This window comes from Chaetomium strumarium, assembly GCF_033439665.1.
Source record: "Chaetomium strumarium strain CBS 333.67 chromosome Unknown B0T15scaffold_3, whole genome shotgun sequence".
Taxonomy (NCBI): Eukaryota; Fungi; Ascomycota; class Sordariomycetes; order Sordariales; family Chaetomiaceae; genus Chaetomium; species Chaetomium strumarium.
The window spans coordinates 3,373,586-3,396,326 of record NW_026944431.1 but is presented as its reverse complement, the minus strand read 5'-3'; the positions used below and the strand labels follow the sequence as shown (position 1 = coordinate 3,396,326).

At 55.6% G+C, this 22,741-nt stretch overlaps 9 protein-coding genes across 9 annotated transcripts; 6 read left to right on the top strand and 3 right to left on the bottom strand.

Moving 5' to 3' along the window:
• Positions 1 to 1,275: 1,275 nt before the first annotated feature.
• On the bottom strand, positions 1,276 to 2,852 carry B0T15DRAFT_174735 (uncharacterized protein). Its single transcript, XM_062862241.1, has 4 exons — positions 2,692 to 2,852; positions 1,904 to 2,498; positions 1,687 to 1,786; positions 1,276 to 1,618 (listed from the first exon to the last, which is right to left on the bottom strand). Exons 1-4 carry the CDS (start codon positions 2,732 to 2,734, stop codon positions 1,550 to 1,552), a joined length of 807 nt encoding a protein of 268 aa, XP_062723141.1. The 5' UTR covers positions 2,735 to 2,852; the 3' UTR covers positions 1,276 to 1,549.
• Positions 2,853 to 3,335: 483 nt separating this feature from the next.
• On the bottom strand, positions 3,336 to 5,490 carry B0T15DRAFT_529995 (uncharacterized protein). The gene is made up of 2 exons (XM_062869144.1): positions 5,076 to 5,490; positions 3,336 to 4,900 (listed from the first exon to the last, which is right to left on the bottom strand). Exons 1-2 carry the CDS (start codon positions 5,166 to 5,168, stop codon positions 3,422 to 3,424), a joined length of 1,572 nt encoding a protein of 523 aa, XP_062723140.1. The 5' UTR covers positions 5,169 to 5,490; the 3' UTR covers positions 3,336 to 3,421.
• A 613-nt stretch (positions 5,491 to 6,103) lies between these two features.
• B0T15DRAFT_510642 (galactose-1-phosphate uridylyltransferase) lies at positions 6,104 to 7,452 on the top strand (the record flags this gene model as incomplete). Its single annotated transcript, XM_062867868.1, has 4 exons — positions 6,104 to 6,204; positions 6,267 to 6,318; positions 6,390 to 7,194; positions 7,229 to 7,452. The coding sequence occupies 4 exons, from the start codon at positions 6,104 to 6,106 to the stop codon at positions 7,450 to 7,452; spliced, it is 1,182 nt and encodes a 393-aa protein (XP_062723139.1).
• On the bottom strand, positions 7,417 to 8,331 carry B0T15DRAFT_174699 (uncharacterized protein). The gene is made up of 2 exons (XM_062862240.1): positions 8,119 to 8,331; positions 7,417 to 8,059 (listed from the first exon to the last, which is right to left on the bottom strand). Exons 1-2 carry the CDS (start codon positions 8,188 to 8,190, stop codon positions 7,604 to 7,606), a joined length of 528 nt encoding a protein of 175 aa, XP_062723138.1. The 5' UTR covers positions 8,191 to 8,331; the 3' UTR covers positions 7,417 to 7,603.
• A 5-nt stretch (positions 8,332 to 8,336) lies between these two features.
• B0T15DRAFT_501875 (uncharacterized protein) lies at positions 8,337 to 9,835 on the top strand. Its single transcript, XM_062867406.1, has 2 exons — positions 8,337 to 8,729; positions 8,791 to 9,835. Exons 1-2 carry the CDS (start codon positions 8,550 to 8,552, stop codon positions 9,643 to 9,645), a joined length of 1,035 nt encoding a protein of 344 aa, XP_062723137.1. The 5' UTR covers positions 8,337 to 8,549; the 3' UTR covers positions 9,646 to 9,835.
• Positions 9,836 to 10,289: 454 nt separating this feature from the next.
• Positions 10,290 to 14,819, top strand: B0T15DRAFT_174614 (Non-repetitive/WGA-negative nucleoporin C-terminal-domain-containing protein). Its single transcript, XM_062862239.1, has 3 exons — positions 10,290 to 10,680; positions 10,755 to 13,915; positions 13,979 to 14,819. Exons 1-3 carry the CDS (start codon positions 10,371 to 10,373, stop codon positions 14,789 to 14,791), a joined length of 4,284 nt encoding a protein of 1,427 aa, XP_062723136.1. The 5' UTR covers positions 10,290 to 10,370; the 3' UTR covers positions 14,792 to 14,819.
• An 865-nt stretch (positions 14,820 to 15,684) lies between these two features.
• On the top strand, positions 15,685 to 16,545 carry B0T15DRAFT_554036 (uncharacterized protein; the record flags this gene model as incomplete). Its single annotated transcript, XM_062870340.1, has 2 exons — positions 15,685 to 16,412; positions 16,447 to 16,545. The coding sequence occupies exons 1-2, from the start codon at positions 15,732 to 15,734 to the stop codon at positions 16,543 to 16,545; spliced, it is 780 nt and encodes a 259-aa protein (XP_062723135.1). The 5' UTR covers positions 15,685 to 15,731.
• A 1,496-nt stretch (positions 16,546 to 18,041) lies between these two features.
• On the top strand, positions 18,042 to 20,016 carry B0T15DRAFT_174528 (S-adenosyl-L-methionine-dependent methyltransferase). Its single transcript, XM_062862238.1, has 9 exons — positions 18,042 to 18,388; positions 18,455 to 18,591; positions 18,669 to 18,710; positions 18,791 to 18,860; positions 18,915 to 18,942; positions 19,010 to 19,022; positions 19,124 to 19,556; positions 19,647 to 19,731; positions 19,794 to 20,016. Exons 1-9 carry the CDS (start codon positions 18,188 to 18,190, stop codon positions 19,964 to 19,966), a joined length of 1,182 nt encoding a protein of 393 aa, XP_062723134.1. The 5' UTR covers positions 18,042 to 18,187; the 3' UTR covers positions 19,967 to 20,016.
• A 614-nt stretch (positions 20,017 to 20,630) lies between these two features.
• Positions 20,631 to 21,999, top strand: B0T15DRAFT_510636 (uncharacterized protein; the record flags this gene model as incomplete). Its single annotated transcript, XM_062867867.1, has 3 exons — positions 20,631 to 20,763; positions 20,826 to 20,851; positions 21,709 to 21,999. The coding sequence occupies 3 exons, from the start codon at positions 20,631 to 20,633 to the stop codon at positions 21,997 to 21,999; spliced, it is 450 nt and encodes a 149-aa protein (XP_062723133.1).
• Between the last annotated feature and the right edge of the window lie 742 nt (positions 22,000 to 22,741).

Here is a 22,741-nt window from a genome sequence, read left to right as displayed (position 1 = left end):
AGCACACATGACAATGCGATAAGAGAAGATGAATTCCCGTCTCTCTGCATTTGAAGGCTTACGACCAGCTGCACTGCCCTCTGTCTCGTATCGCTGGGAAAGAGACTTCCAAGTTTGTGGGGTTTTGACGCCACAAGCTTCTGGCCCAGTGACCAAGGACCCTTGAGCTTGAAATGCGGGTCGTTGAGTGGGTCACGCTTGCCCGCTCGGTGCTGCCCTGAAACGAAACCGGGACAGGAGATGTCACACACGTCACTCCAGCGCCTTTGCGCAGCCGTGGGAAACTGATCGGCCGATCCGACGGGGCTTCTTTCGCAATACACAGCGTTTCCGCTTCCAATGGCGCGTCTTCAATAGGTACCCTATTTGAGAGGGACACCTCATTCCTAGAAACTCACGTTGCCAGTGCACTTCATCGGTGCAGCTCACAACCACATCTGTCGCCGTACCTGGAGGTCTAAACGGCATGTGAGAAGTTGGGCAAATGTTACGCTCCTCATCAGTTTTGGCTCGAGAAACTTGGCCGAAGAAGCCCCAGTTGAGATGTTGGTGATGTCAAGTGTAGAATGTATGTAGATCCTTGAGATCGATAGGCTCGCGCGGCCCCAGAGCAGGACAAGGGGAAGACGGGAGCCAAGACCGACCCCAGATCAACCGCCCGTTTGTCGGTCAGTGGCGACGAGCGACTGAATTCCGAGGGGAACCATCCACTCTGAATCACCTACTCGTTCCGGTCAGTCTTCCACCGCTCAGTGGTATCCGTATGCCACAGAGCTTTCCAACCAACGGAACCTGCAGGTCCCCGGATGCGGTTCCCCAGGCGGTGTGCGCGGCACATCAAACTCAGGGTTTTGCGACCAGCGCTTAGATTTCACGCTACCGAGACCACAGTGACCACCTCTATGTGGTCCATACTGTATAGGATATGCAAGGTACTCGGCCAGAGGTCCGGATGGACAACACGCGCCCGGCTTAGCCAGCGGCGCATCACTGCTGGTTGATCTGCAGGCGAGCGAGTCATTGCGCCAGAGCAGGGTCCAGCCACAGGTTGCAAGATGTCGCAAGTGGCGTCAGGGGTGCATCTACTGCAAGGCACTGTCCTTGCGCAGATCTGACAGAAGCCAACTTTCGTCTGTCTAGACCTACAATTGTACCTATGTAGGACGAGAGGTGCTTGCTGAGAAGCCTTACCTCGGACTATGGCACTCGGACTATGGCACTAGAGCTAAAGACCAAATCAGGCGGATAATCATGAGTTCCCGGGGAATGTATGTCCCTGGGATTCCCTTCCCCTGTTTATAGGGCAGTTACCTAGCAGGAGTGATCATATTGGTCCTTAGATATTGAAAGTTTGACATCATGAGGTGAGGACTCGGCTTGGTATGTTTATGAGCCATGTCACTAAAAAGAAAACGAAGAGTCCGTTTCTGTATTCGATTCTACTCGGAGGCGGGCATGCTGGTGTAGCAGTCTGGTTCCTTCAAAGCTGAGACCTGTCCCAAGAAATGCCTCTGAGCACACTTCAACCTTCGCGAGGAGACAGCCTCCCCTACCAAGGCAGCTGTTCGCCGTTGTACTTCAGAAACTGACCCGACTTCTCAGGGGTCAGATTGTCAATCTACCGCGGCAGAGCTTGTTAGTCAGGTGATTGGCCAGGACTACGAGAACAAGACACCAGACACATACCTGCTCTACAACCGCCTTTGCGCTCTGCTCAGGAGTTGTGGGAGGCTCGCCGAAGCCAACCGCACTCGCCAGTGCTTGTCCGAGACCTGTCTGCACCCATCTACCAATCCATCACCACACCGTCAGCTCAACCCACACACTGGGTGTCAAAAAGAAAAAAAAGAAAAAAAATAGAAAAAGAAAAAAGCCCCAAAGCAACATTGAAGGAGTCACTCACCCAGGATGGATAATTCCCACCAGCAGTCTGCCCTTCAACTCAACACTAACCTTCTTCGCCCACCAATTCGCCGCAGCTTTGCTCATACCATACGACACCCCAGGCAGGCTCTCCTGCTCCAGAGCGCCAATACTGCCGAGCGAGCTAGACATGAGCACGAACTTCTTCACCTTCCGCATCCCCTCCCGGTCCTCGTCCGCTCGCTCGCGATGACTGTCCAGCAGCGGCCACAGCGCGCCGAACAGCCTCGCCGGGCCGACAGCATTCACCTCGAAATCGCGCAGCATGGCCTTGCCGGGGTCGGCCCCAGTAGTACTAGCGGACGACGACATGACGCCTTCAAAGGCGGAGGAGGTCCCCGCGTTGGCGATCACGACGTCCAGGTGGGTGATGCCGTGCTCTGCGGTCAGGCGGGCGGGGAGGGTGGCCGACGTGATGGCTGGGTCAACCTCGTCGAGGAGGACGGGGACCAGCTTGCTTGTCGGGTGCACGTTGGCGCCTCCGACAGCGGAAAGGGAGAGCGGTTTGCGCGAGGTGGCGATGACTGTGGTGTTGGGGCGGGTGAGGAGCAGCGAGGTTATTGCGAGGCCGATGCCTGCGGAAGTGGAGAGGAGGTTGTTAGTGGTGGATTGTGTTTAATTGGGACAAGGGGGAGGAGTTGGGGATCGCGACGGGGATGAAGGAAAGGGGAGACGATGGGAAAGGGGCTGGGAAAGAGATCGCATAGCAGGCGTGAATGGTGAATTTTGGTGCTGGGGGCGATGGGGCGGGTGGAAAGCGATGCTTACCCCTATTTGCGCCCGTAATGAGGTAGACGGTGTGGTCAGCCATTGCGACTGGAGAGCTAAGAGGGCGACTGGATGTTACGGGGTGGCTGAGAAAAGTTTGAGGAGGGAAAGGGGAACTGAGGTGAGGAATGTGCTTCGAAACGGTAGGTGACTCAGTGAAGGCACGGGCGCTTGAGGTCCGGGATCTAGGAGCTAGAGAGCTGGTGGAGGAGCATGGAGAGAAAAGGGAGAAAAGGAGGGCAAGGTTAAATACTTTGACGGGAGAGGGAAGGGCTCGACTTACACGCAGATGACCAATGAGCACCAGTCACCGGCCGCTTCCATTGGAGGAGCGAGATCCCCGCATGCGAACAGGACTGGGGGCCATCCATCCGTTGCCCGGTGTTCATGTTGATTTAGCCCCTGAACCACCAAAACATCACAGAAATCAGGGCTGTTTCCTACAGACAGCTAGTCCACAACCACGTTTTGAGCTTATTCAAAATCGCAAACCAGGCAAATATCGCCCCTATTGCTTGAATCACTAAAACATCACAGGTATCGGGACGGTTTCCTGCGGACAGCTAGTTCAAAACCTCGTTTAAGGTCCATATCAATCGCAAACCAGCCAAATATCGCTCCTATCGCTAAGTGGTATCACATCCCATGGTCCCGAACACCGAGAAGCACCAACAATCCCGTCTACGTCCCAATTGCCCCCGAGCGGTTACAAACCGCTGAGCACTTGTAATCAAGCCTTCACCACCCAGCCGGCATTAACCATAAAGTCGAATATTCTCCCACCCTTCTGGGAGTCCAAGCGGCATATTTCCTTCGCTTGCTTCTTCTTGAGGCTCCCGTTGCCCTTGACTGCCTCCTTAAGAATCTGCTCCTTGATCATCATATACGGCTTGGGCTGTATTCGGAGCGTTTCGCAGAGCTTCGCCTCTTCAGGCGTAAGAAGGTGAAGATCCGGCGCGTTATCCTGAGTAAGCTGCAGAGGCTGCAGATTCGGTACCGGTTGCGGGATGTACTTGTGTTTCGCCGGCATGGTACCGTTCGCGACCACCACACTCCCACCATTGACATGGTTTCCATTGGGCTCGTTCTTGACGCCGTCTGGTCCTTCCCCGCTGAGTAATCCGTTTGTGACTGCAGAGCGGATCGGCAATTCAGGGGCAACTAGAAGAGCCGCGCCGCTTGGGGGTTCTGGAGGTGGCTGTTGTTTGTTACGCTGAGTGGTTGCCAATCTCTCGCGGTCCATGGATCCCAATGGTATTGATTTTTGGATTCGAAGCGCTTTCTCCTGTTCGTATTTCTCCCCGCTTCGTAAGTCACCGATCCGAAGACTCCGCCATTCCTGCAGCTGTGCGATTGCTTGCCGGAGGTTGAGCTCGTCAATAAGCCCTTGGCAGAACTGCTCGAAGTCGACCCGGTTCATCATACGTGCGAAAGGCTTGGCCTTGTTGAGAAGATCGCGCTCCTCCTTGGAGCGCTTCTTCTCCGCCTTGCTATTCTCCCTGTAGTCCAGCAGGTTGTGTTCGAAGATCACCTTCTTGCGCTCAACTCGCTGCGTTAGCCTGCAGTTGTAGATCTCCATCACCGTGAGTTTAAGCTCCATTTCTGGCTCCAGCTCGCCCGTGCGCGGATTTATGCCGTCTCCCGGATCAAACTGCATCAGCTGCACTGCCTCCTCTGCTTCGTTGGCATACTCTGTCTCGAACTCCAACCTGCCAGGCATATATCCTTGGATTTCATGGCAGGACGGCACGCTGGCGGTTGGTTTCGTTTTCGGCTGCAGTGCGGGCGCGTTCTTGGCAGCTTCCCTCCGTTCCTCGATCCTGCGCTTCTTCCGAGCCTGGAATTCCTCTCTCGAGATCTCGTTCGCGAGCTCCATGTCATGCGGACTGCATCGTTTCGGCAACGGAAAGTTGGGAGAGTCGACATAGACCTCCAAATAGTGATCGCGGACCTCATCTTTGTGCCGATACCCGCCAATGTGGTCAGCGATATCTGCCCATGATCCCAACCCATATATCTCAGCGCCCTCCAACAGCAGAAGCTCCTCATCAGCTCCCCACTCGCGGTCAAAGATGGGAAACGAGTTCTGTTCGATAACTCGGTAAGGGTGTGTTGCGGGCTGATGCGCGTTGCTAGAGGAGCCGTTGGCAAAACATTGCACACAAAGATCATATTCGTTGCAAGCGCTGTGGGCGCATCTGATCCGCACCTGCAAGGCAATCTGTTAGTGACAAGCTATGAGATAGGGATACCCAACGTTCGAGTTGTCCTTGCCCCGTAGCGATATGCTCTCGGGAACAGTTCAAGACTCCGGTGGGGCCTCGGCCGAGGGTCCCGAGGGTGCCGAGAGGAGCGAGTTTTGAGAACAAGGTACTGGCACTTACCGTTGAAGTAATATCTGCGGAGCACACATCGCAGACGTACTTTACACCACCCTCACCTCCCCTAGCTGCGATCTTCTTGCGAATGACGGCCATTCTGAAGGTGGCTCACGCCACTGGTGGGGAAGCTGTTGCCTCGGGTCTCGTGTAGACTATGCGTTGCAAAAGACGGTCACTGAACAGCGGGCAGTCACTTGCGCAAATGCGACTTGGGTATTGACCGCAATGCAACGCGTCCTTCGATGATATTCTGATGAAACACGCTGGCGAATGCGGGACGGACGATGGATGGATGACGCGATCCTCGTACCTGAGATGCGACGCAGGAGTGCTCCGAGATTCAGCCGGCAAGTTGGCATTCTGATAGAAAAAGGAAACAGGTGGTATGTGCACCAAGGCGCGGTTCTTGACATTATTAACCCCAACCCTTCTCTGAGCCGAATTCTTCAATTCGGCTTTGAGAGGTCTCCGAAATACTCAGGACTATAACAGCGGAATATGCTTTTTGGGTGATACTAGGACTCAAGGGTCGCTCATGTACTTACATCACTGGGATCAAAGTAAGGAATCTCTATTCTTATGGTGGCTTACTCTTAGAAAAACCATGGAATTCTGACCGAAAAGTGTTGTTGCCCCTCATGGACAGACATGATGCTACTAGTATTGTTGAGGTAAAGCAGAGGAGACGCCACATACTTCAGTTTGTCTGATACCAGGCGCTTGATTTCAAGGAGGCCCAGGGATATGGGGGGGTCTACATCAGTACTGACCTTCCTATTCTTTCCTTCCCGTCTTTCACACTTCCTCCACCAACGCTCATGGAGTACCACCGGGACAACGCCGACCGAGTCGGCCAACCCCGCCTCTTCCAAGTTCCCTGCGCAAACACCCATCGTGAAACAACACGTGCACCTTGAGTGAATTTCGATCATCGCAAATAACAGAAGTCCAACAATTTGCCTCCAAAGATTGCATTCAGCATCTTCATCAACATATCGCTTCTGTGAGACGCTCCATTGTCGTCGGTCAAGATGCCGGATCAGGTGCTGGACGACATTTCGCATCGCCGATATAACCCACTAACTGGGTCCTGGCTCTTGGTGTCCCCTCACCGCACCAAGCGTCCTTGGCAGTAAGTCTTGCCTCGTCACCTCGTGCATCATTACCGTCGTTCGCCAGCTAATGTGTGAACAGAGGCCAGCAGGAGGCGCCATCTAAGAACGTCCTTCCAGAGTATGACCCTAAGGTAAATACGGTCTTACATCGACTCAAGAGGTATGCCGAAAGGACAACCCTAACCGTAAACGCTCGCTGCAGTGTTATTTGTGTCCGGGTAACACGCGAGCCCAAGGAGACGCCAATCCACAGTATCAGAATACGTTCACTTTTGTCAACGACTACAGTGCGGTCAAGGAGGAGCAGCAGGAGTACAGCCCCTCCGCCAGCGAGGATGACATCGCCTCCTTGCTGCTCCAAGCTCTGCCGGTCACCGGGCGGTGCTATGTTCTGACCTTCTCTCCTAAGCACCACGTTACTCTGGCCGACATGACTCCCCAGGAGATCCTGCCCATCATACAGGCCTGGACCCGCATCTACGCCAGCCACCTATCCCCGTCGCACCCTCTCAGCCAGCAGGCCCAGCAGACCCTCGCCCGCATCCCCGTCAACCCAGATGGCGAGGTCAATCCGCCCAAGAACCAGCTCCGGTACATGCAGATCTTCGAAAACAAGGGCGCCGCCATGGGCTGCTCCAATCCGCATCCACACTGCCAGGTGTGGACCACCAGCACGCTGCCCGAGGAGCCGGGCAAGGAGCTCGTGCAGATGGCCAAGTACAAGGCGGAGCGTAGCCGACACCTGCTGGCGGACTATGCCAAGCTCGAGGCGGAGAAGGGCGAGCGTGTCGTGTGGCAGAACGACGGGTTCCTGGTTGTCTGTCCCTGGTGGGCAATCTGGCCGTTCGAGGTTCTTATCATCGCGAAGCGCCATGTTCGCGCTCTGGTGGATCTTACGGATGAGGAGCGGCTCCAGTTTGCTGAGGCCGTCCAGGAGGTCACACGGCGGTATGATAACCTGTTCGAGACGAACTTCCCATATAGTGAGTCTTCCACCATGCCGAAAGGTGAAGGCTCTCCATACTCAAGGATTACATGTAGGCTCCGGTATCCACCAAGCGCCACTGGACTGCACTGAGGAGGAGGCAGAGACCAGCTGGTTCCACATGCACTTTTACCCGCCTCTCTTGCGGTCCGCGACAGTCCGGAAGTTCCTGGTCGGATACGAACTGATGGCTGAGCCGCAGCGGGATATCACTCCTGAGCAGGCGGCGGCGCGACTGAGGAACTGCGGGGGAGAGTTATATCGCAAGTCGCTCAACTGATGGGCACGGTACAACACTGAGATTCCCGTGGCTCCCCCTGGATATTGACATTAGATATCTATTCTTTTCAGGCTTAGATTCAGAATTAGCGACGCATGCTAGAGGCAGCAATGCAATGCGGAAGCTTCGCCATGATCTCTCCTTAGTCCGCTTATTGCACGTAGTGCTTGTACTGCAGCAGCATCCAAATGGTGCCCCCGTACGCCGCCATGAACGGGAAAATCTGCGGCCCGCTGAATCGGACCGTCTTGAAAGCCAGCATCTCGGTCGTGAAGTGCACCGCGGCAACGACATATGTCCAGACGGCCAACTGATACATGGCGGGGTTCTCGAGCTGGTAGCAGGCGTAGAAGCGGATAAGGCCCGCTACGAATGTATAGGTGCCAAAGAGACGAGCGGCCAGGGGCGACACCTGGTCCTTGGCCTTCTCAGAATCCTTGCCGGCCGAAGAAGCGGGCTTGACAATGCTGGTGCTGTCTTCCGGGTTGTAGCGCTCGGTGGCAGGCGGAAGCGAGTGATTTGGGACGAAGCGCCCGTTGTAGATGCGCCGAGTGTAATGCAGCGTGGCGTAGTTCTGCAAGGCGTTGCCTATGGACACCACGGAGACCTAGACCGAGAGGCATGGTTTAGATGAGCTGTAAGGAAAACGTCGGAAACGCAACATACCACGAAAAGATAGTAAGGGAGGTAGCCCTTCTCCCCCGAAGGGAGGAATTCCCGTACTGTGTCCATGTCCATTGCTGACGGAGCCTGGCGGACACGACACACTTGACACACTCTTGTTGTCGGAAAAAGAGAGGAATGGGGAATGAGCAACCACGGTGAGTTCAGAAGTCCTTTCCTCAAGCAGCACTAAGAAATGCCAAGCTCATTAGCTGCGTTTGACAACATTCTTTCATACACGTGTAATGCTACCTCGGCTTGGTCAAAGCTCCCTCACTCGGCTTTTGGTTCCACACCCAGTAGGAAAATCGCCAAATGCAAAGGCCCCAACACTTTTGGAACAGCGCGGCTTGGTCTCGCAAACTCAAAAAGGGCCTTCGTCCTAACCATTGAAACACATTGCCGGTCACAACGAGCCTTAACGCTGTGGTACAATGGCGTTCAATTTGAACTTCACACGCCAGGAGAGTCTGGACAAGGCTATCGAGCTTTGGACGTCACTTCCTCAGGGTGCTCAATGGGCCCTGGCTGGCCTTGGAGCTCTGTCCCTTGCGCGGGGAGCCCTCTCTTTTCTCCAGCTCCTCCTGAACTGCTTCATCCTCAGCGGCACCAATGTACGTCTCGTACAAGGTTATGAACATACATACGCAGTACTGACTATTGTTCTACGAACAGCTTCGCAAATATGGCAAGAAGGGCACCTGGGCTGTTATTACCGGCGCCTCCGACGGCCTCGGCAAGGAATTCGCCGAGCAGCTAGCAGCCAAGGGTTTTAACTTGGTGCTCATCTCCCGCACGCAATCGAAGCTGGACGACCTCGCCCGCGCATTGACGCTGAGATGGACTGGCTTTCAGGCAAAGACCCTTGCCATGGATTACTCTCAAGACAACGACGCAGACTACCAGCGTTTGGCTGAGCTTATTTCAGGCTTGGACGTTGGCATCTTGATCAACAATGTCGGGCAATCGCACAGCATCCCTGTACCGTTCCTCGAGACCGCCCGCGACGAGCTGCAAAACATCGTCACCATCAACTGCCTGGGAACACTGAAGACCACACAGGTTGTTGCGCCGAAATTGGTGGAGCGCAAGAGGGGCCTCATCCTCACCATGGGTTCGTTCGCCGGCGTCATGCCCACGCCATACCTGGCTACGTACAGTGGCAGCAAGGCCTTCCTGCAGCACTGGAGCAGCTCGCTGGCCTCGGAGCTCCAGCCACATGGGGTCGACGTCCACCTCGTGGTCAGCTATCTGGTTACGACTGCCATGAGCAAGATCCGCCGCACCAGCCTGCTCATTCCCAACCCGAAACAATTTGTCCGCTCCGCGCTGGGAAAGGTCGGCCTCAGCAGCACGGAAGTGTTCCCCAACACATACACGCCGTGGTGGAGCCATGCGGTTTTCAAGTGGGTGATCGAGAACACGGTTGGCTCGACGAGCGCCTTCACCATCTGGTACAACAGGAAGATGCATGTCGATATCCGTAAGCGGGCGCTGCGGAAGGCTGAGAGAGAGGCAAAGAAGCAGTGAGGCGGAAGTAAGAACCTGGATTATGGAAATGGACGCTGTCGTACAGGACCAGTTGTAATACATCACACGACAGACAGGGGTCAGGGAAATGCTCCAACCTGACATGTGCGGCGTGCCTAGTGTTAACAAACGCTTTAGTATTTGAATAGGTGCTTCTAAGTGCACCGATTAATGAGAGATGATAAAACGTAGTAGTGCTAGTGTGTTTTAATAACGTAGAGAAGCCATTGCCCTCTCGCTCAACACTAACCTCCTCCATTGGAGGTGGCTTTCAAGCTCGTGCAGAGACATACCCGTGATACCAGGGCACACGACGGTAAAGGCGGTGGCAGAAATTGCTCGATGGAGCTTAGCGCATTGACACCTGACCCCAGCGCGTTGGCGCGTCAGTGCAAGCTTGCTTCTCGCCAATGATCCAGCTTCTCCAAAAATTGTTTACGGCCAGCGTCTTTCGCCGTTTCCTGCGCTGCCCAGATCCGTTGCACTCCCGACCGTATTACACTCGATCCGCCTGGCCGAACTGGCTTGTTCGCCCCCTGTGCTTGTCTTGGAGTCGCTTTGATGGTCCAATTGCCCTAGCACACGAGCTGCAGGAAGTCAGCTCTAGATAAAACAGGCGGGGGAGGAGCAACGTCGCTCGGGAACTTGCGATTGAAGGTGTGCAAGAGACAGCTTTCTTGCAGTCGGTCGCGCTACGAGCTCAACGAAGCCTCGACACCGCCGCCATGAACCCAACAACCCCAGTGCGCCAGATTCCTGGCGCCTTCATTAATACCCCAGCGCCAGGACCAAACACTGCGCGGCGCCGACTCAATTTCAACGACGTTGCCGGACCTGGCACAACTGGCGCAGCGGGGAACGCACCAGCCCCGATTACAAGTACTTTGGGAACTGGCCAGCCAGAAATCGTTACTGGCATGATGCCGCAACCGCCGGCCAGCGAAGATCTACCGCCCATCGCGAAGGCGGCTCAGGTTGTCAACCAGACGCTCCAGCTCGATGAGAGCTACCCTGACCTAGATTCCTACTGCAGGCGTATATGACCCCTTAACTCCAACCTTCGCGTGGCCATATGACTGGATCCAGACTAACAACTTGCCTTCGGCTAGCTGGCGCGTCCTCCGACTACGACATCCAACCCTCCGACTCCTCATGGGCTCCATTTCAAAAGGTGTCGATGTATCCCATCCCCGACCAGGTGTTTGCACGCCTGAACGAGGGTGCCGTCTCGACAAAAATAGGATTGTTTGCGAGCATTGGCTATGCCTGGGCTTCGATCGACAACTCGCTCTTCATGTGGGACTACACGCATCCAGATCCAGAGCTCATTGGTTACGAGGAGGCCAGCCACACGATTACGGCTGTCGGTCTTGTGCCCCCCAAACCGGGAGTCTTCGTCAGCACGATCACACACATCCTAATCGTGGCAACCACTACCGAGATCGTCTTACTCGGTGTCTCGACTACCCCGACCCAGTCCGGCTCGCACACGGTCACTCTATACCAGACGAACATGTCGATCCACCGAGGGGGGAGCGATGTGAGCCTCATTGCCGGCACGGCATCAGGTCGCATCTTCCTCGGCGGCGAATCTGATACGGATATTCATGAGCTATTCTACCAGCAGGAGGAGAGGTGGTTCTCCAGCAGGTGTGGCAAGATTAACCACACACATCCCGGGTGGTCTTCAGTGGTTCCCAGCCTACCACTTGCGGGCCTGCCGTTCGGCCAGCGACACCAGGAAGGACTTATTGGCCTTGTCGTTGATGATACACGGAATCTTCTGTATTCGCTCTCCGATCGCTCAACCATCCGCACGTACCACATGGAGACTCCTGAGAAGCTGATCAGAGTCATTGAGAAGGATAAGACCAGTTGTCTGCGCGATTTTGCGCACATGGCGGACGTCTCCCCGCTCTTCACCGATCGGACGAACATAGTGTCGATAAGTCCCATTCCTGCCACCGAGGCCTCGAAACTGCATCTTATGGCTCTCACAGACACGGGCTGCCGCCTCTTGTTCAGCGCCACCAGCTCCGCGTCGTATACCGTAGGAGGCTCAACGAGCCTCCCTCCGCAGAGTATGCAGCTCCAGTTCGTGAAGTTTCCTCCCAAGGAACTGGGCGCCCGCACTCGTCCCGTCCCGAGCCAAACAAGCGAGGGGCACTTGGACAAGACTTCGCGAGCTCTCGACCCTAGCGCCTTCGGCATCCGGTTCGCCCCTGGATACTTCTTTGATGTGGTACGGAAACGGCCTGGTGAGGATGCACTCTTCGTCTCTGCCCCCGACACAGGTAGAATCAAGATCACTACACCGGCATCAGCGCTCAAATACTTTGAGCAAGGCACGTGGATTGAGCTGCCGAATGGCAACCGCATTCTCGAGATCGGCTTGACCACAGCTCCATTCTCTGGTGCAAAACAGCCTCTGGGCTTTGGCAACGAGCTTGCCGTCCAGTTCGACCAGGTTCCCGGGGAGTTTGCGGTACTCACTAATACTGGAGTGCACGTCGTTCGCCGGAGGAGACTGGTCGATATCTTTGCTAATGCCCTGCGCACTTGCTCAGGCGAGGAAGAATTGGAGAGAGAGGTGCGCCAGTTCATCCACCAATACGGCCGGGTCGAAACCATTTCAGCGGCCCTGGCCGTCGCATGCGGTCAGGGGAGCGACGTACGGGCTGTGACTGGCAGAGCGACTGATCAGAAGACGGAGAATTTCGCACGCATGGCTTTCGTGGAGTACGGTGGTCAGCCGAGGCTCGCAGAGTCGGACGGTAAGCAAGCCGTCTCCGAGTCGGTAAGGCTGTCTTCTCGACACGATGCCTTGGCCTTGTACCTCACTCGCCTCATCAGGATGCTGTGGAAATCTAGGGTCGTCGCGATCGGGGCGGGCGGCGCTGGGGGCGCTTTGACCGTCTCTTCAACCGTTCCAGCCAAGAAGCTGGTCATGGTTCAAGAGAGCATCGAGAGGTTGCGGAATTTCCTTGAAGCAAACAAGAGCACAATCCAGGGGCTCGCCGGCCCGTCCGACCGCCTGTTCAGCAGACAAGAAGAGGTTGCTCTCCAGAAAGAGCACCAGGCTTTGCACGGCTTGCGAAAACTCATGGAGAGCGTCTCGGAAGGTATCTCGTTCGTTCTGATGCTGTTTGACGAGCGGGTGTCGGACATCTACGCCCGCCTGGACCCGGGTTCCCAACAGCAGCTTCGGGACTTGACCTATGAGCAGCTCTTCTCGCAAGTCCCTGGAAAAGAGCTCGCCAAGGTGCTGGTCAAGGCAATTGTTAACCGCAATATTGCCAGCGGCGCCAACGTCGAGACTGTTGCCGATGCCTTGAGGAGACGGTGCGGGAGCTTCTGCTCTCCGGACGACGTCGTCACCTTCAAAGCCCAGGAGCAGCTGCAGCGGGCGAGTGAGCAGACGCACAATCCCAACGTGCTTCGCACGCTTTTGGCTGGGAGTCTACGCTTGTTCGAGCAGGTTGCAGGCAGCCTTTCTCCGGCTAACCTCCGGAGCGCCGTCGAGCAGTATATCCAGCTCCAGTACTATGCCGGTGCGATTCAGCTGTGTCTGGCAGTGGCACACCAGAAGGACCGAGGGAACACCGCGCTGTCATGGGTCAACGATGGCAAGCCGTCGAACGATTCCCGCAAAAAGGCTTTCGACGACCGGAAGGTCTGCTACAGCCTGGTCCACGAAGTCTTGGACCAGCTTGAGGTAGCGTTCGCGGGCGAGCCCGAAACCGTCGATGGTCGGCCTACGCTCGCGGCGACCAAGCGGATGGAGGCCTACACCGTCGTCAATGATTCGAGCGACGAAGTGTTCCACTTCGATCTGTACGAATGGTACATCGAGAAGAACTGGACCGACCGCATCCTGGCCATCGATTCTCCACACGTCATCACCTACCTGCAGCGGCTGGCTGAGACGGACTATCAGCATGCTGAGCTTCTCTGCCGGTTCTATACGCACCGCAGCCGCTTTTTCGAAGCTGCACAAGTCCAGGCGACCCTAGCAAAGTCGGACCTAAATATTGGCATCAAGGACCGCATCACACTGCTCAGTCGTGCCAAGGGCAACGCCAGTGTTAACACCATTGGGGTGAGCCGCCAGCAACAACAGCTGCTGAACCACGAGGTTACGGAGCTGCTCGAGGTTGCGCATATCCAGGACGACTTGCTCGAGCGGTTAAAGGCCGATCCTCGCATTCCGCCAGAGAGGCTGCCCGACGTGGAAGAGGCTCTGAACGGCCCCATCAAGGGCGTCACCGAAGTGAGTAGCCCCAACCTTCTCCCCGAGCTGTCTGAGTTGTTGGTTTGCTAATATCATCTCCAGCTTTACAACGAGTACGCCGACCAAGCAGGCTACTTCGACCTCTGCCTCCTCATCTACCACGCGGCCGACTACCACAACCCGCGGGTCATCATGGACACGTGGCAGCGCCTGATCGAACAAACCTCGTACGAAACCGAGCAGCGCCAGGCCCATTGGCAGCTCCTCCAAGCCGGCCAGGCCCTTCCGGACGGTGCCCCGCCACTCACGGGCGAGCCCCCGCTTCCGTACGAATCCGTCTCGCAGCAGATCCACTTAATCGCCCATCGCACGGCGCTCGACAGCCTGGTGTTCCCCGTCGACTCCCTCCTGCCTGAAGTCTGCAGGTATGCCGTCAACAACGGCCAGGACGCGTCCATCGGCGCCGACCCGTGCTGGCCCGTGCTGCTGTTCCTCAACCTGGGCGTGCCACATGCCCTGGTCGTTCAGGTACTCGAGAACCTGTTTGACGCGCAGGAGGCGCCATTCACGGGGCGGCGGAGGAAGGTGGTCGTGCAGTGGCTCGCGGTGGCTATCGAGGGGTGGGTTCGAGAGCTGGAGCGGCGCGCTGCCGGGATGGTGGGCGGTGCCGCTGGCGGCAAAGGCGGTGGCGACGGGGTGATTGGTGCGTGGGTGAGCGAGTTGCTTGCGCGGGCGGATGAGTGCCTCGTGCAGATTTCCTCGTCCGTGCCTACTCCTTCGGCTAGGAACGGTGGTGCGGTCCCTCCTGAGGCGGAGGAGCTATTGGAACTCAGGAGGATGGTCAAGGGATTGAAGAGGAGTGTTGATGGGATCCTGGGTGGGGAAGGGCTAATGGCGGGAAGTTTGTTTCGGTGAGACGGTGGGAAGGAGGAAGGGGGCACACATATTGTTTGTGTGGGTATGTGTGTGCCTAGAGCAAAGCGATCGGTGGACTCAGCGGGGTTGGGTATTTGCTTGCATGTTTGCCAGCCTTTGTGACCTGATGATTAGTGGGCAATAAGTCCCACGTTAGGAAAAGAACAGGTAGGCGGCGCTGTATTTGCTGGCGCTGCAGATTGGGTTTCCTGTTGGTCGGATTATAATACTTGGTGTACAGTACATAACATGCTGCCGTAGTCGTCATGGCTTGTGATGGTGGGACGGGTCAAATAGAGTCAAGCTGCTGGCGATTGTTCTATGAAGCGATCCGCCTAGGTGAGTGACTCCTTCATCTGTGTTTGGTGTCTTGCAGGAGATATGACTGTGTCGGACTTTGGTGATGTTAGGCAGTCAGGAGAAACAAACATGCAGGGCTGAATAGAGTGACTAATGATTGCCTGACTGACAGTGTTCGTCAACATCACAGGTCTAAAACCGCACGGCTAGAAGTATAAATGCTGGGTTTAAAGTCGCTTCTTACCAGTCAGCGAACCCTGACCTCATAACCTCACCCAACAAGAACTTCCTTCTCATGTTTATATAAGTATGAAACCTAACTCTCGTGTTGTAACCAACGATCTGCCTGTATGGCTCGCGGAACATACGTGCACCATACCTCCCCCTCCGACGACTTCACCAGCTGTCCCGGGTTCCTCTCGACGTCACCACCGTCGATAATATCAACCAGTATCGCCCAAGAGGACCCCTAGCCCGTTTCTCACCTTCTCCTGGCAGGCGACCCAAGCAGAAAATCTCCTCGAATTAGACCTTCACCGACACGAGCATGATCTTCCACCTGGAGGACCTGCTGTGCGACGTCACCTGGGAGATTACACCCCGACGTCGAAGACGAATGCGTGCATAACATAGCTATCGAATGCACAGAGCGGCCCCGAGAATGCGTCATCATGGAAAACCTAGTCCAACCGAGAAGGAACCTCGGCAAAACCACATACGGCTGCTCACTGGATGTACACGGGACCAGTACCGATCGCTCGGTGCTTACCAGGGGAGTCCTGGAGGTTCTAGACGCACTGCAGCAACCGGCGACTTCATCTTCCAGCCGGTGCAGGCCATCGTCACCGTCCGGGTGCCCATGAACCATGCCATCCAGCTCCCCAACGGCGAGGTCACCCATATGCGGGACGAGATGCCTAACATCGATATTCGACATATCGAGATTAAGCGCCCCAGGGACCATGCTGACAACGTGAAGAAGCTGACCACCACGCCCCTCGCCCTACTCCCGCAGCTTACGGAGGAGAGGGACGATGCTGGCCAGCCCCAAGCACGGACCCGGGCCCAGGCAAAGGCCGACACGCTCACCAATCGGGAGATGAAGCGGATACACATCAATTGTCACCGCCTCCTCTCCATGGCCGCTGTCGACTACCGATCCTTCTACATCCTGGCCGAGGTGGAGGATCCGGTGAGCCTGGCGAACCTCAATCGTGAAGAGGATATGCGCCGCCGGGAAGCGGGCTCCGCCGTCAGCCAATTCGCCGCCAAGACGACCGTCGAGGAGTCCATCGACGCGGCAAAGAAGATACTGCGGAGGGTGACTCGCTTGGGTCTACTCGCTCTCGCGCGAGGCGGCAACCACCATCGCCCCCACTGGCCGATTCGCCATGGTCTTCTGGGCGTTCAACGAGTCGCCCGTCCTTGCGGAATGTTACTCGAAACCCGAGTAAACGCCAGCGAGAATACCTCGTGCATCCCCAATCCGCCTGTCGGCCAATAACTGCACAGAGCCCATCCGGTCTTTTACAAGGCCGACACTTCCCGATCTACAGTCATGCCGACTATTATATATACATACAAGACACAACTTATCCAATGCGAGGCCGGTACACCCATGCGATGGACACTTCCACAAGCTCTGCATGCGAGAACTACAGGGAGACAACAGGCACAATAAACAGCACCCTCTACCTCTATCTCTTCACTGCTCCTGTCCTGTCTGACAATCGTTTAACCTCGCTTCGTTCTTCGACTCCCTCTCCCCGTACCACTGCCAAACCTTTCTCCGCTTGAGACGACCAAGACGGTGGACGGAACCTGCTGAGAGGGATAACACGCGGCCCCGTCATCGGGTCTTCCTGCAACACATCACACTACTGCAGATCGAGGTGCCCGGTGGACAGCTGAACAAACATGCCGCGTCAATGGAACATTACGGCAAGCCCGTCGGATGGACTTACCGGCGGCTCGCGGTAAGTACCCTCTTACCCATGGGGGCTACTACCTGAGCCGACGGGCTCCCCCGTGGCTTGGGTTCGTCTCTGCAAGTGTACTAGTTTCTCGCATCGTGCTCACACCAACCTCCCAAGCCCCTCCTCCTAACGGGGACCAAAACATGCCTTGGGCTGCTCAAACGAGCAAGCTAGCAGCACCGATAACAAGGATCAAGTCCCGACCGAGGGCTAGCAGCAGCCTCCTGCTAATGACGAGGTGCACGAGGCGAGGAAGACAACCGACAGCGGATCAGGATGTCATCTCTGGCTTCGAAAAGTTTGACAACAAACGCATCGTTGCTTTCGAAGGACTGGTATGCAGATACTATTAACCCAACGCAACCGGCCAGTCGATCTTCCCCATTGCTTATGCCCCAAGATGAAGAAGAGGAGCAAGAAGGAGAGGAAGAGCAAAAGGTCACTTGGATTGTTCCAACTGCGATAGAGTTGGGAACGTACATTCGAGGGTTCAACTTCCATCAAGATGAGATCAGATAGCTTCGGGCTGTTGAGTGTTCCTTGCCTGATGATTTTATCTTAATGGCGGACGTGGAGATAGATGTAGTATTATGCATGGAGCATGCCGTATTGTATTGTACCAGCTATTAGTGTAGAATACTAAGATTAGCGGGATAACCCAAAGGACTACACTTATCGACAGTTCGACACGACGCATCCTGCCACCCCAAGGTCCTTGGAACATGAGCCAGCCGAAAACCAACGATAGGAGCGATGGTTCCACGCCTAATAATGCAAAGCCATGCCATCAGGTGGTCCCGGGCGAATTAGCGACCAATGGCAGGTGACTAGCAGGGCCAATGCTACCCGGCACTTTCGACTTTCCCCGCTGCCACGCCGGTCCTTGACAGGATAGCGCCGGGGAACGGGCCGGGGCATGAGCGAACGGTGGGCCATGGCCGAGGAACCACAGTTACCGCTTTTCTTCCCCCGTTGTCTATCACCACCTCGAAGTTTTTTTTCGGAAATCATTTTTTCTGGCAGGATAGGGAGATCTCGAGACGGGCGAGACCCCGTGAAAATATAGATTTTTTTTTTGACGTAACGTTGAACCCGGAGGTCCAACAGCCCCATTCCTCCAATGGCGGACAGCTCCCCTACCAATAAGCCGGCAACGGGTACGGGTACGCCCTCCAAGGTTGGCTCGCCGAAATCAGCGGGGTCGCCCAAGTCGGCGAAGTCACCACCCAAGTCGCCGCCAAAGTCCCCGTCGGAAGCCTCCGAGGCCGCGGCCGGGCCGTCCACTGATATCCTGCCTCCGGAGACCTGGACCGAGATCGGGGTATGCGAGATCTTATTTCCCTGGCTACCAGTAACTTGGGGTGTTAACTCGAGGGCGCCTTTATAGTCCGACGCCGGTGACGTCGACTCGGCGCTGGGGGACGATGACGAGGGCTCCACCGCGTCGTTAACGGCAAGCCTTCTCGAGTATCGCACCTACCACGGCCGCACGTATCACAGCAACGTGGGCAATGCGCAGTACTGGTAAGGTTTTGTTCTCGATGCGGGTGGTTTTGGCTCAGGGCCCCCACGGGATTACTAACAGTGGCGCCGGTGCGCAGGGGTTCGAACGATGAGCGGGCGGCCGAGGCGATGGACATCAAGTGAGTTCAGTCTTCTTTGAGCACAAGCAGATCCTGTTGTTGTGGTTTTGTGCTAAATAATAATAATAACCCTGGGGCAGCCACCACATGCTCACTCTGGCTTTGGGCGGGAAGCTGTTCCTGGCGCCACTGGAGAAGGACAAGGTCAAGGCACGAACTTGGCCTTAAAAAGATTCCCAGACTATTTGGCTGACGTTGGTCTAGAAAGCCATCGATATCGGCACTGGAACAGGTTGGTTCAAAGGATCCCCATTTCATCACAGTCCAATTTTGGACCAGTTAACTCACGCTCTCCTTAGGTGTCTGGGCGATGTAAATACTCCATCCCCCCCCCCCCCCCCCCGCCCCGCGGAAGGAAGGACGAAGAACAACAAGCAGAACAAACTAACAGAGAGACCTCTGGCCACACACAGTGATTTTGCCGACGCCTTCCCGCAAACCCAGGTAATCGGCACGGACCTGTCCCCGATCCAGCCTAGCTGGGTGCCGCCCAACCTGAGCTTCGAGATCGACGACGCGACCCAGCCGTGGACCTTCCGTCCCAACTCGGTCGACTACATCCACATGCGCTACCTGCTGGGCTCCATCGCCGACTGGGATGCGCTGTACCGGGAGGCTTACCATACGCTGGCCCCGGGCGGCTGGATCGAGCACTACGAGGCCGCCCCGTACCTGGAGAGCGACGACGGCACCGTCGACGAGAACTCGGCCATGGGCCAGTGGGGCAAGATCTTCGTCGCCGGCAGCAAGGTGACCGGCCGGAGCTTCACCGTCGTGCCCGACGGCGTGCAGAGGAGCGGGATGGAGAAGGCCGGGTTTGAGGATATCCAGACGTGGGATTTTAAGGTGCGTTTGTTTTTTTAAAAGAATCTTCAATTTTTCAAACCGATGGAGATGACTGGCGTTATCGAGACAACCTAACAATTTTCCTTGTAGTGCCCAATCGGAGGCTGGCCGAAGGACCCCCAGCTGAGGGAGATTGGGCTGTATGGGAGGATGGCGCTCGAGACGGATATTGAAGGTATTGCAGCCCTGGATGAGTTACTTAGTCCTCTTCCGTTCAACTGCTTACCACTTCTCTAGGCTACGTGCTCTTCATCACCAACGTCATCAGCGGCTGGTCCAGGGAGCAGGTGCTGGTCTACATCGCTCACTTGCGCCGCGAGTTGCGCAACAACGCCATCCATGGCTACTGCAGGTTGCGTGTCGTATGGGGTCGAAAGCCCGTGAAGTCGACCGCCACGGCGAATGCTTAAGTTGCTGTGGATTGTTCATCGGCTGACGGGCCTGGTCTTGGATTTAATATATTCCACCCACGCACGCCTGACTGATTCTAGTTTTCCGATTCAAATCCTTTTACCTTAGATTATTCGATGCAAGGGACAGAAAGTGGGAGCTGCACGATGTTCCCTGCGAGAACTTTCCACCCTCCCTCCTCACTGCATATGTTGGTAGTGTAGTAGTGACACAGGACGCCACATAGCGCAATACCTTAGCTGCACGTCTACACGGAGGCAGGCCAGCTATTATATATGCCGTCTGCGGATGCAATATGGATGAATGCGGTGACACTTTCCATTCGAAACAACGATTGGATCGCCGTCCGGGAGATGATCGAGTCGATTTTGGGGAGATGCAAAGCTTGGTGCCGGCAGCAGCTGAGAGCTTGGAAATCAAATGATGACCAGAGAACACGTTCAGTCTCATTGTAGTAGTGTTGACTAGACCTTGAATGGCAACGCCGTTGTTGGCAGTTGCATTCGTCTGCCCCGGCGATCCCTCCTTCACATGGACTATTGCTCTGGTGGACGAATTGTCCTGTGTTTGGTTGTTTCATTGGCCGAACCGGCCACATTCTCGAGGTTGGTAACATGAATACAACCTTTCCATGTCAACGTCGCCTTGGCCAAGCAGCCGAAAATGGTTGGTGATGAATTAGGAACGGAGCATGGGACCGTTGGGACGGCTGCTTGCTTGCCACTGCTTGCTCCCCGAAGCCACACGCAGGCCACGGATCAGAGACATGGGCAGTTTGGGGTGAGACATACTGTACGTATGTAGTGTATGGGGTATTTAATTGATTTTCATATTGCGTACCACCGCATGGAATTCTAGACTCCCGACTCAGTCTTTGCCTTGTTGTAAGTATTTCTTTCCATGCTCCCGAGAGACAACGTGTAACCGCCCCCGACGAGGGCTGTCCGGAGCACCCGCTGCGCTCTGTCGTCCCCTGCCGATATTGATGCAGATCATCACCTCGAAGCCAGGAACCCCTCCCTTCTGTATCGGGACCCGCCCTCACCCCCTCTCTCTCATTCCCGGCATCCAGGTTACGACGGGACTTAAATTTGGAGTTTGCATTCCCCGGCCACGCCCCCGGGATCTGGACTCGCTTGTGGCCCGGCGAATTGCTCTTCATTTTAATCCCACTTTCTTCCCTGGACGTATGTAGAACCGCAATTCGCACGAACCTCCAACAAAAAGGTGTCACACTACTTTCTGGTTCGCGTCCGGTTGTTTGGCTCGGCTCATTGCAACACCATACCCCATCACCTTGAATGATACCTGAACAAGCGGACGGAAAAGACCTTGATTTATCTCTCGCAATTCCCCGTTCTCGGCAACAACGCGTACCTGGGCCTTAGCATCACACAGTAACACCTTACAACATACATAAAAGCGACCGGGTATCAGCTAGCTGCCTTTGCATTTTTCCGCGTCTTGGCTGTAGCAAGTCGTCCTCAGCCGCACCTTTCCACCTTATCAGATCGGTACAGGTACTTAAACCTTTCGGTCGACGCAACACGCGGCCGGAGTTGCATTCCCTCCCCGCCAAAAGATCGACTTGTCCATCACCTTCACTGATCGACAGCATCTATCGCTTGTCACCCCGTTTTGGATACCAAAAAATTCTTAACACTCAAACAATATGAAGGCATGTTTTGAGCATTTTCTCTAAATCATATCAATCAATTTGGACTAACCCTTCTCCCTGCAGGTCCTCAGCCTCCTCGCGGCCGGCGCTCTGCTGTTCGTCTCCCAGACGGTCGCTGCGCCAACAACAACAGACGCGGCTGCTGCCAGCGACAGCGACAGCGATAACAACAGCGCGTCCGCCGGCAAATCGGCCGCCGCTGCCGGCACAGCAGTCAATTGGGGCTCGCCGCAATGCAAGTCCCGTCAGCTCTACGATCTGTGCACGGCCGACAATGCCGGCGCGTATTGCGACGGCACGGGCTTCCACAACAACTTCATGGCCAGCTGCAAGGGCGTGTGCTGGTGTGAGTGAGCGGGGTTATAGTATTTGTAGCAGGATAGGGGGGGGAGGCGGTGGCATCCGCGTGTGGTGAGGAAAGAAAGGGGCATGAAGAGGAAAGGAGTTCGGATGTGAGAGTAGAGGATCGATAGCGCTCTTAATGAAGAGAAGAACGACGGCGTGATTAGGGACGGTCCGGAAGTCAGCCCGTCTAACGAGGAATTGGAAGCAATAGAGGTCGCTCTGCTATGATCGGGGTTTGGTTCTGGTGATAATCACACCGGGCCAGTGAAATAAACAACTACCCTGAACTTGGGATGGATACGGACTACTTTCCAAATATTTGTGAGTTTTTATCAATTTTTATCATTTCAATTGTTGAATAGCAGGGATTGTTGAAAACGCTGGCGCATGACAGTGCGCGGTTGTGATTTTACGTTGTCGTCGTATGTCAAAAATCAGCTACCGCGACAACAGCAAACCCGTCTTTGTCCACCTCCACCAATATAAACGGTGTCAAGCAAGACATTAACACATTACGCACCGTCCTCTGGCATCCCTGCCGCTGGTACACTTACCCAAGCAGTCATCGTCAGTCTAGCACTTGGCAACAGCTAGATGTATGGCATGAATTCAGAGGGAGGCGTTCAAGCTTTGGGGGCTTTCTGGCGGTTGTGTTAGATCAGCCTCGTGGGTGGGGGTTTCCGTTGCTGCCGTTTACCTGTGACTCTTGGTACGCGGTGAACGAAGCGTTGAGCGTGATCATCATCGATGA

Coding starts and splice junctions, on each gene's coding strand:
- B0T15DRAFT_529995 (XM_062869144.1), bottom strand. CDS start 5,168: ATGGCCGTCATTCGCAAGAAGATCGCAGCTAGGGGAGGTGAGGGTGGT. Junction 4,901..5,075: donor CCGCAGATATTACTTCAACG/GTAAGTGCCAGT, acceptor ATTGCCTTGCAG/GTGCGGATCAGATGCGCCCA.
- B0T15DRAFT_174528 (XM_062862238.1), top strand. CDS start 18,188: ATGGCGGACAGCTCCCCTACCAATAAGCCGGCAACGGGTACGGGTACG. Junction 18,711..18,790: donor GCCGAGGCGATGGACATCAA/GTGAGTTCAGTC, acceptor ACCCTGGGGCAG/CCACCACATGCTCACTCTGG. Junction 19,557..19,646: donor TCCAGACGTGGGATTTTAAG/GTGCGTTTGTTT, acceptor TTTTCCTTGTAG/TGCCCAATCGGAGGCTGGCC.
- B0T15DRAFT_174735 (XM_062862241.1), bottom strand. CDS start 2,734: ATGGCTGACCACACCGTCTACCTCATTACGGGCGCAAATAGGG. Junction 2,499..2,691: donor CATTACGGGCGCAAATAGGG/GTAAGCATCGCT, acceptor CCACTTCCGCAG/GCATCGGCCTCGCAATAACC. Junction 1,787..1,903: donor GTGGGAATTATCCATCCTGG/GTGAGTGACTCC, acceptor ATGGATTGGTAG/ATGGGTGCAGACAGGTCTCG.
- B0T15DRAFT_501875 (XM_062867406.1), top strand. CDS start 8,550: ATGGCGTTCAATTTGAACTTCACACGCCAGGAGAGTCTGGACAAGGCT. Junction 8,730..8,790: donor TCATCCTCAGCGGCACCAAT/GTACGTCTCGTA, acceptor TTCTACGAACAG/CTTCGCAAATATGGCAAGAA.
- B0T15DRAFT_174699 (XM_062862240.1), bottom strand. CDS start 8,190: ATGGACATGGACACAGTACGGGAATTCCTCCCTTCGGGGGAGAAGGGC. Junction 8,060..8,118: donor TCCCTTACTATCTTTTCGTG/GTATGTTGCGTT, acceptor CTCTCGGTCTAG/GTCTCCGTGGTGTCCATAGG.
- B0T15DRAFT_174614 (XM_062862239.1), top strand. CDS start 10,371: ATGAACCCAACAACCCCAGTGCGCCAGATTCCTGGCGCCTTCATTAAT. Junction 10,681..10,754: donor CCTAGATTCCTACTGCAGGC/GTATATGACCCC, acceptor GCCTTCGGCTAG/CTGGCGCGTCCTCCGACTAC. Junction 13,916..13,978: donor CCATCAAGGGCGTCACCGAA/GTGAGTAGCCCC, acceptor TATCATCTCCAG/CTTTACAACGAGTACGCCGA.